Source organism: Saccoglossus kowalevskii, chromosome 9, assembly GCF_978046115.1.
Source record: "Saccoglossus kowalevskii chromosome 9, keSacKowa6.1, whole genome shotgun sequence".
Taxonomy (NCBI): domain Eukaryota; kingdom Metazoa; phylum Hemichordata; class Enteropneusta; family Harrimaniidae; genus Saccoglossus; species Saccoglossus kowalevskii.
The window spans coordinates 19,362,829-19,374,245 of record NC_140649.1 but is presented as its reverse complement, the minus strand read 5'-3'; the positions used below and the strand labels follow the sequence as shown (position 1 = coordinate 19,374,245).

General features: G+C 35.0%; 1 protein-coding gene across 1 annotated transcript; it reads left to right on the top strand.

Moving 5' to 3' along the window:
• On the top strand, nucleotides 1-798 carry LOC146738944 (carbohydrate sulfotransferase 8-like). Its single transcript, XM_085503975.1, has one exon. The coding sequence runs from the start codon at nucleotides 1-3 to the stop codon at nucleotides 796-798; it is 798 nt and encodes a 265-aa protein (XP_085360101.1).
• Nucleotides 799-11,417: the final 10,619 nt, after the last annotated feature.

Here is an 11,417-nt window from a genome sequence, read left to right as displayed (position 1 = left end):
ATGGTAGCAATCCAGAGAAGACGTAAGCACGTCATTCAGCAGACATGTGCTAAAATGAAATGGAATACCACATACTATCATGAACCGAATAAGAACTCAAAGTTAGTCATCATTGACAAATACCATTTTCTGTATTGTGAAATTGCCAAAATAGGATGCACTAGTTGGAAACGAGTTCTTTTAGTGCTGTTAGGGGTTATTGATAACATAGATTCAGCACTTGACGTGGACAAAATGCATTATATTGATTATCCATCCATCTCTCTGATGGAACCTAAGAAAAATTACACTTCATTTTTATTTGTCCGCCATCCATTTAAACGAATATTATCTGCATACAGGGATAAATTTCTAGAACCAGTTAGCGTGGCTTTTCAGAGAATAGCACGGCAAATAGTATCAATATACCGTGCAAATGCCTCTGTGACTGACAAAAACAGTGGGACTGATGTGTCATTCCCTGAATTTGTGAAATTTTTGTTAAATCTCAAAAGCAATTTGAATCCACATTGGAATTTCCAGCACACACGTTGTGCTGTATGTGAACGATCGTATGATTTTATTGGTCACTTTGAAAATATTGTAGAAGAATCAAACTACCTTCTTCATTTACTTGGGATTAATACAACCGTTTTTCCGGAACATGAATATAGTTTCCATGTTACCAACATCTCTGAAAACAACATTTATTTGAAATACTTCTCGCAAGTTCCACGAGAAGACATTCTTAAACTATATGAATTTTATAGAATGGACTTCGAACTGTTTGGATATTCATTTCCACAAGAACTATTGTAGGTCGGTAGCTTGTACAAGCTGTTTGTTTTATGATGTACTCGGTGTTTATTACAATGTTTACATGGGCTTCTTTTGTGGCATATTTATCTCATACACAGACAAACCACTTTAAAACTTTAGCCATATTGTATATTATAACTTTTAGTATATTTATCTTACCGGGGTAAGGTTTTGTGTGTGTTCTTTCATAACCGTTAGTGGAAATGTTCTAAAATCAAATTAAATTAAATTCATGTTGTGCTGACAGTAATTGACTTACAAACCATTAGGCCAAAAAAAAATATGTTGCCCTCAAGTCGGAAAATTGTAAATTGGGTCGGTCGGTCGGATTTTTTTTTTTGAATTTGTGAAAACTAAGGGTATCGTAAATAGCGGAGGTAAATGGGAATTAACGCATGCTAGATATCAAAAAATCAAAAAGTGTTTCTTTCAGTCTTTTGTATTTAAATACAGATCAACTTATCTCCCGGGGAGCCTGGAGATAAAACAACGGTCCTGAATTGTTAATTTTTACAGGAAACACTTTTTTCACTGCTGATATAATAATATTTTAATATTTGGTCTATTGAAAAAAGAAACCTTGACCTGATATTTCATATTTTTCGGTCGGTCGCTGAGGGAAACAAAACATTTCTTGGCCTTATAATGTGCGATTGTATTCACCTCAAGTTTATCATAAGCAACATCATTTATAGTAAAACATTTTCCTTGAAATTAGTGAATGTATTTCTTGTATATCTTATGGAATAGCAGATCATAGCACATTAATTAACACGATTTGAATATTTACTTATGTGGTCGAATTCTCTAGTTGGACACTCACATACGTTTGTATTGTCCTGTTCAAATGGTCTGATTTTAATTTCATATGAACTCAGTTTATCTGTTATATGATAATCTAAGTTAAAAGGAACAATGAAAAAGAATATTTTACGAGAACCCTTTCAGGGGGAGGTAACTTTTAAGCATCGTCATTCCCATAGTTATGTCAAATAGGGAGTGTTTTGAATAGACATGTAGGGGAAAATCTTCAACATATTCACACTCGTAATCTTTGTCAAAAGGTTCCAAAGTACTTTCACCCTCTTGTGTACGTTTGTGTTACCCCGTGACATGTGAGCATGAGACAAAACAAGTGAATATTGAATAGACCAGTTCATACAAAGATTCAAGAAATACATTTGAATAAATTATATTTATTATGCGCAACGTATGCACACATAAAATCAACCGAGCGTTAAACAACTAACATAATTGTTGGCTGACAGCATAATGAAATAAATATACATAACAAAAATGATGAGTTAACATCCTCCAACACCAATAATATGTGTTACGATAAACACCCATCCTGAACTAGGAAATATTGGGGTGTTTGTGTTGGTGTGCAACGTTGTGTTACAGTGTGTTCTGCCGTCTAACAATGATTCACCATTGTGAATTCATGTAAGCATATACTGGTGACATGGTCGGACCCGATGTAATATTGTATGAATTACAATGATTTCAAACTGCGTGAACATTTCACCAGCCACAAAACACCCACTAGCCCGGGACTTGGTTCTGCACACAACTATATACACACTGGGTGGCCTCCAAATGATATTACAGTTCGTTCAGATCATCTTTCACATGTATCTACGTTATTGCAATGGTCAGGTCATTATAGTGTCAACTGAGTGCAATACGTTATACGGTGAAGGCAAACATTTTATGTCTGTCTACCAAAGAATTCCCAGTTTCAAAATATAGTATTGATTAATAGAATGACTCACCATGCCAAAATATATTGCAGCATGTTTTAACATTCATTTTCGGTATATGAAAACAATTCTCGACAATCTTGATCATTTAACTTGTAACACAAGGAGTACATTTTTTATATTAACAAATACTTTTAATTGCGACATTAATTTTTTGGTGAAAATCGAAATCCCATTTCATTTTATTAAATCGTTAGTGGGAGCATTTTAAGTTATTTGCACATTTTCATGTGAAATCTACAGACAACAACCAAATCGTTTTCAAATTAGTGCGAAGAGAAAGCGAATCGCTAACATTGGGTGTCAACAAAACAATTATATTTTTACGCGGATTTTCATGCGGACAACTGATCGCAAGAGATAAAATAAAAGAACCAACATACTAAGAGAACCATTATTTTCCAAACGTTGACAAGCTGGTGGAAAATGAAATCTGCATTGTTTGTTAATCCGTCACTGCCCAGAATAGGCCCGAACCACAAATGAAGTCAGTACTCGATTATGCATGGCACGTATCAATGTATTTCTGTTCTAGCGGTGTATTGATTATTTACTTGTAATAACTGACAATATTTCCAGATTTGTTGTTGTTGATATTACAACCTACCTCAACGCAAATACTCGATACTCGTTTCAGGAAAACCATTTTAGACACTTTGCAAAGCATCTCGGAGTTGTTTTTTAAACACCGGACAGATGCCACATCTAAACAAAGGGGTCGGTAGAAATTACGAGAACGTTATCACATTGCAAGTCGAAGAAAAGTCATGGAAACATTACATCTATACATTTCTACGAATTTATCACGTGACAGCGCACAGCACTAGTGATTTATGCATAGCCACAGAAATATTTCAACATCCAATTATATTGCCAACTTTCAATACTACAAAAAATGTCAAAAGGAAAAAACCTGGACTAATTTGCAAAACAAAAGATACACGAATGAGCGCAGTAATGTACAAAATGTCGGAAATAAAAACGGCGATTTCGTTCTTGTTAAAACACTGTTTTCAAAACTGCTTTATTCATAACAACACAAAAAAATCACAATTGCGCATGTGCGAAATACAGTAATCCGGGTATTTGTTTTATCATTGAATATTTATACAAGGAAACATGCTTAACATACATTACTATGACAAACACAAAGAGATGAAGAGTATGATTAATAGTACGTTTTGCACTGTGTAATATTTTAAATAAATTAAATTCCAGTAAGCAAACAAACATATTAAGATAAAAAAATGATGTAATTGCTGATGAACACACATACACTCTTTTCCTGTTAGTCCATGAGCCACGGCTGAATAAAATTGCTTCATTTCGGAAGAAAATTGATACCAATTGCTTGTACACATTACGAATTTGCATGACAGAAAGCTCAAATCAGTTGCTTTTCATATAAATACGCCCCTATATTAGGGTTGTTTCATTTTGATAACTATGGTACTTGTATTAGGTCCGAGATTTATTTTTGTGGACATATCCTCAAAGTACTTTTTAGTTTAGGGTGCTAAAAATGTACACGTGACACATTTCAGAAAAATGTGGGGAAATTGGTAATTAAACACATAAATACTAATGGCTTGTTTTGAACTACTGCGAAAATATTTTGCTGTCGTTAGATAACTGATACAATCACAGACACCCATCATCTACATTTGGGATGATTGGAGTAAATATTCATGTGAAAACTTTTATATGACATACATTATTTTAAAATAATAATTTGTACTAAATGGGCAGGGGTATATTTTACAATAATGTGGAGAAAAACAGTAGTTCGCATAGATCTAATATGCGCCACTGGACAGGCTAGTCCGGCCATTTCCTACTAGATTATAAAATAAAAGCATGGATTAAAAAACTTTTCATACAACTTATTTTATGATTATATAACTTATTTGCATAATTTCAATGTGTCTGATCAATTATAAATAATTACCATATTCCATTAATAGATTTCTGTGATGTATAATTGTGATTTGCATTCAAGCCATGACCACTTTTAGTGGACAATTGTAGTAAGGGTAAAATTATTGTTTATTAGATGTTGATGTGTGTTAACTTTTTTTGTTACGCGTGAGTTTCTGAATAGTTAGTGATGTTGTGTAATATTATGGTGTGCACCAAAAAACACCAATAAATAAAAGAATAAATAAAAGAATAGATAAACAAATAAAATAAAAAATAAACAAACAAAAGGATAAATAAAAACGAAAAAGAATAAATAGAAAAAAAACAATAATTAAAAGAAAGAAAGAATAGGAAAACGAATAGTATCAGCTTATTACCAAACGCTTCAGCGTGATATTAAGAGTTTGTTTTTAGGGGTGGGTGATACCAAGGATGAAAATGGATGCACATATGGGGTTAATTCCTGGAATTGCAATATAGAGGGTTCAGGCTGAAATACAATATATAGTGTTTTCATGTTTCGTCTGATATTTCTTTGGTATTCTGCTGCTGTACATAATGCACGATTTGTTCAGTAATTCAGTGTGTTGTATGCATTTCAAGGTTATTCGTTTTTTGCTGAAAACACCCCTATTTTTAATGGCAGAGACGAATAGTTTCACTCCCACTGGGAAATCTGCATTGTTGCTTGAATGACAGCTAATTAAGCACACTTTCCAGAAAAAAAAAACTAGTAAATATACTTAAAAGAAAAGACAAAAACATGTTAATTAATTTAGCCAAATTCGTATACCAAGGTTTCTTCATGAGAGAAAACTACATTAAATCTAAATTACCATCTGCCTCATGAAAATAATGTTTTTTGCTTTGTTTTGTGTTTTTGTTGTTGTGTTTTGTTTTTTCTTTATTTTTTTTTATTTTTCTATTTTTAACTTACAACATTTAACTTTATTGTATCACGAACAATATCTCAATTAAGGATACGTTTGTTAATAAAGATTATTATTATTACTTTAATGTTGATGGTCGCGCCTCAATAGTAATCGCTAATTTGACTGCGGGTGGATAGAGGCCTTCAGGGTTTATAAAACTCAGTCAACATACATCAAGTTCTCTCAATCGTAGTAATCCATGTGATGTACATCTAATATGCCAAAAATGTTGCTGAACGATTTGAACTGGATAAAATTAGCAGACGAAAATGTGTTAAAAATAGTTCGATTGCCAATGAAAATAAACCGGTAGGCTGGTTGGCGATCCCTCCGCTCAAAAAACAAGCTAGATGTTATCGGCCGTTGCCAATGTAGGACTAGAACGTAAAGCTAACGTTGGTTTATAACTAAAACCGAGCACCGTATACGAAGTTCGCAAAAAACATTTAGAAGTTTTTAGAAGTCACTTTATTTTATTGTTAGGACGTATTCTGCCATTAAATTTATTATTTCCAACCGTTTTGCGATAGTATTTTCTAGATTGGAGACAGCATTTACGTTCCATTCAAAGTTGCATTGAGATTACTTTGATGCAGTGTAACAATGTCGGCGCTGGTGATCTCTTATCGGTATACAACGTAGCCAAAATAAAAGGCTTGATCATTTGAACATTACAAGACTGGTAGGATTGTTTTTTCCAATTAGTGACGGTGCGACCTGCCTGTCAAGTATGAACAAAATTAGTCAAGCCAAAAAAAATCTCAGAGGAGTTAAAAGCCGTTGCTGGGTGAAAAGTTACCCCAATGTTGAGGTCAATTTTCTCGGTAATGAAAATAGACATAAAAAACAGTAAATTGTTGCCCACATTCAAGCTGAGTAGAATGAGCTACGTTCGTGCTTTTCAATCATAGAAATATAGGGTGTGATACATTTGGAGTGAAGGTATTCCAAAAATCAGTTGTTGGTTGTTGCCATGGAAACGGTAGTCAGAATTTGTTTTCCGTTTTTACAATTAGTAACTCAAGCTGAGTAGAATTAGCTAGGTCTGAGGTGTTGTATCTTAAATTTGTAACAGGAGATACATTTAGTGAGAAGCTATCCAAAAATCAGTTTTTAGACTGTTGTTATGGCAACGGTGGGCGAAATTATTTTCAGATTTTTTCTAATAACTAGGGTGAATGTGTGACTTACCTGCTAAGTTTGAGCGAAATCGGCCAAGCCAAAAAAAACACAATAGAATTTATATGTGAAAACACTGGAAATCACACACAGACACGCAAAGGTGATTTTAAGGGCAATCGTAGTGAAGCGGATCGCCAATACCATGTTCATTTGCATATTGACCGTGAAAATACCAAAAACATTATTGCATTGGTGATATTCAAATTAGTTTTAGTCAAAATAAGTGACTGCCTAGAAGTTCCATTACTGTTGTACTGTTGTTCAAATTTCATTTTACTCGGCAAGTATATTCATGGCACTTCCAGAAAAAAACTGGTACGCATCCGCGTTCCTATATTCTCGGAGAAAGGGAGTTATTTTTGTTGAATACCAGGGTCCGTGAAATCGTAAAAAAATGGGTACTTTTAAAAAAATAATGGAGGGGGTGTGGCGTTTGACGATCTCCGGCAACGCAATGCGTACGTACCCGGCGCCCAGACCCGGCGTACGTACTAAGAAGAATTCCACAGTATATTAAACAGCGTGAACTTCGTGATCGGGAGGGTTGATAATATCGTTCACCCCAGGAAAATGGTGTTTGACAGTCGTGGAGTACGTCGTGGCAGATGCGAAAATTGTGAAACATGCAGTGAGTTTGTGAATGAAAACAGCCTGCGATGTGTTTATTGTGGTTGTGTTCCAGGGGTTCATGACCCCGTCACCCCGTCATTCACGGAATATCAAAATCAGACATTAGATAGTCGCTATGTTCTGTCAGTGGAGCAACATCTACAGCACGGTCTAGAAGGATAAGAAAAGTTATTCTTTATGACTCTTAAAATGTGCACACATAGTGTGAGGTAAATAAATACAAGATCCCAGATTTTGGAAAAAAAGGTGTGTTTTTTACTTGAAATTTCTCTTAGATTTAGTATAAATAAGGGGTGTTTATGAGAAATTATCAGAGAAAAGGGGTATTTTTGAAAATGGGGAACAAGCATAGGTACCACCGGGATGTACCCAAAGGGTAAAATACTGCTCAAATTGACTAAGTGTTCAAAACGTCATAAAAAAGGCGCCGTCAAACAACTTGTCAAGTGAAAACATCTACTCGCCAAGGTGAAAAGGTTGACGCGCGAAAAATAAAAGTTAACCCGCCAACCGGATTTTCTCTAAACCACGCCCACTGACGAGAAGTCATACAAAATGGAAACCATCGGAGGTGACTCGTCCCAGGGGCGGATCTAGGATTCTGGAATAGGGGAGGTGGCTAATAAGTTGGCCGAAGGCCAAGTTCGCGATTGCGCGAGCAGAGCAAGCAAAGGCAACAGACGATATCACAATAACTCCAGGATAACCCTGGAATGCATACAACACACTGAATTTCTGAACAAATCGTGCATTATGTACAGCAGCAAAATACCAAAGGAATATCAGAAGAAACATGAAAACACTATATATTGTATTTCAGCCTGAACCCTCTATATTGCAATTCCAGGAATTAACCCCATATGTGCATCCATTTTCCACCTTGGTATCACCCACCCCTGAAAACAAACTCTTAATACCACGCTACAGCGTTTGGTAATAAACTACCTCGTCTTTATGCCAACTTGAAGTAATACAATGCCTACATCAGTGACTTCAAAATCTATGTTTCAATCCCTGGAATTTCACTTGCTATTAATTGCATGGTGGTGCCAGTCTTTTATTTTGCATTGTAATGTCAATTTCTTGTGATTACCCGGAACATGAAGCTGTAACCACAGACCGTCTAGGTAAAATCTTGTGTAATCACCGGTTAGACTGTCTTGAACTTTGCATGTGAAGCCAGCAGAGAGGTAAATCCAATCCTATAGATTTCTCATTGTTTGGTTACTATTTGCTGCAAATGCAACAAAAATCAATATAAAAATATTACCCACACAGCATTCTACAGGTTACTTGTTTAAATAAGTTTTTGAAAAAGCTGTTTAAAAGTGAACCCCCGTTGCCGCGCAACGGGGCTAAAAATAAACCACCGTTGAGTCGCAACGGAGACAAAAAGTAAACCGCCGTTGCGTCGCAACTCAGATAACTAATAAACAGACTGGCAACGCTAGGTGTTAACCGGCTCAATTCTATATGCCATGTGCAGTTGTTTGGACACAGACACCGTCGAAGTTTACCGAGCATCAGATATTCTGCGCACTTCACGCTTCTTTAGAAATTTCTTCGAAAAACAGGTCCGGACATTTTTAAAACAACAAGAGATGTGTTCAGTACATTTTGACGTTTGCAGCTGTGTAAGATTCTTAAGAATTGACCAAAATTTATGCGAATTTAAGGTAGAGAGATGGGTTTTGTGACGTTTTCGTATATTCAATGTGAACAATTGCGATTTTGGTTATTGCAGTTGACATACACATCAATGCATAACATATTTTTCCCCTGAGATAGGGCGGGGTATGGAATAGGAAATAATGAAGAGATTTGTGACGAGTGATATTTTTTGCATGAATAAATTGAACTGTTCAAATTACGTTCCGGTTGCGCGTTACTCCGTACCTGTCGGTGAAATAGACACTAATGGTGGAGTAACGATATCATATATTGATTTAGTTAAATAAACTAGCTTTAAATTACACATACAAAAATCCAGGGCTTCATAAAACAGTTTTTTTTTTAATCTTTCTACTTTCACACATTTGTTATTTAAAAAAAATTCACTGAGCACGAATCGATCAACAAAGACAGGGTAACAGCTGCAGCTGGAATGTAATATTATGTAGTTACGGTCATTTCAAAATTAAAATAATACCGGAATTCTGTCTTTGTTCTCTATGTGCGAAACGTTAGTGATTATAATTGCCATGGCATATATGAAACCATGGCATATATGAGGTCAGACTTGCAACGGCGTTACAAGTTATCAAAGCTTGTAATTCACATCATATTTACATAGTTGACGCCGTTAACAGTACATTGTTCACATAATAATACTGAAAAAAGTCGTTGCACTCACAGATAACTAGTAGTCAATAATATATAAAAATGAATCGAGTTAATTATAGGATTGTGAAATTTTCGGGTTAAACATTGTAATGAACATGTTTACTGGACCACTTAGGAGAGTGATAATAAAACACTCAATATGAATAATAAATTAAATGATAAAGACTCGTGGTGGCGTATGACCGTTTCGAACCATATTCAAATTTAGTTGTTATTTTATTACATTAATTAAAAAATCGTCTTTTTGTAATGTGCGTACATTTTGTAACGTGAATAACTGGTAATATTCACTCACGACACCCATATATCTACCCCTTTCTGTTATTTATTGAATACGGAAGACTTGATTTCACTGATCGAGTGACTGACATTTGTATTAGAAACACAGTACCGGGTTTAAGATATAAATCCACAGTTTTGGTCAAAGTCTAATAGATCTCGATTGGGTGCCAGTTCGAGTACATTTTACTAGACTCAGAATGAAACTGTGGTTATATCTGAAACACACACTTTTTTGTAGTGTTTCCCCATTATATCAATAATTGCCACTTCACATTGCTCAACGTATGTTAATTTACATAAATGCAAATGATGTATTGTACGATTTGTCGTTTGAACATTGGCAATTCAATACATGCCACGTAACATTGAAAAGAACATTTGTAATACCTGCCCTTTCCCCAGAAACCTCCGTTGAAAATGCAATAACTCGGTCATTAAAGGTCTTACCTTCTGTGGTTAATGTGGGTTTGACTAAAGCTGCTCAGTTCTAGCCACGCCCGTAGTTTGGGGTTCAATCGTGACGTTACGCCAGCTTTGATTGGATGGCACTGGGCTGAAAAAATAAACAACAGCCAATCAAAATAGTTGTTATAAATGGACAAGCTTCGAGAATGCGGCGATGGTCTAAGGAAGATCGCGTTCAAGCAGCTGGTGTCAAATTTAAGTCAGGTAAGTACATTCATACAACATATGTCTGTTTCCGACTCAATGATATTGACTAGCTTATTATCAATTCTGCCTTTTCATATAATGTAACAATGAATTTCTCTGCAAGAAAAAAGACAACATTTTTAAAGCATTATAGGGTGAGAATACCAGTATAACGTATTCACATGTGCGATTCAAAATAGAATAACAAAATCAATTGTCAGTGAGAGTGAAGGCGTACAACAACATTTAGTATACAAAATATTTGTTTGTGCAGGCCGGCAATCAAGAAATCATCATGGCTAAACATTCCAGTTCTACACTAGATTTGTGGAAATCCCATTCCAAGAAGTCAAAACATGGCGGCGAGTTGAATGCATGAGATTTATTTTGGAAAAACAGCTGAACTTGATACATAGATGTCATTGATAGTCAGTCATATGCAAGTATCTATTTTCAAAAATACTGAAAAACTAATATCTAACGATTATTATTTTAATAAATTTATCAAATACGTAACGTTATTGTCTGAATAAATATTTAAAATTTCTCTCTAGGGGAGCCTGTATTAGCTGGTGAATCAAATGCATCAACATATATTAGGATGTGATTACCGGTATACGTAATGAAGAATCTCTGATACAAGTAAGAGATGATCATGCTCTCGATATCAATGATGTCACCCACATGATATTTGTGATCAGTATCAATATTTATTCGAATACTCACACCTTACACTTTTTTGTATCTAGTGAATCCCGTGAATGTCACCAAAGAACACAAGCTTGTTGTATAAACATCTGTGACGTATTTTAATGAAAATGTTCATTCAGTGAAAGGTAAAAAAAATTGATGCATTGCAACGTCTCATGTGGCTGGCTATATAAAGTATTGACACAAAATAATTTATATATTCAAC

Bases quoted from the DNA above. Each gene is read 5' to 3' on its own strand.
- LOC146738944 (XM_085503975.1), top strand. From the start codon at position 1: ATGGTAGCAATCCAGAGAAGACGTAAGCACGTCATTCAGCAGACATGT.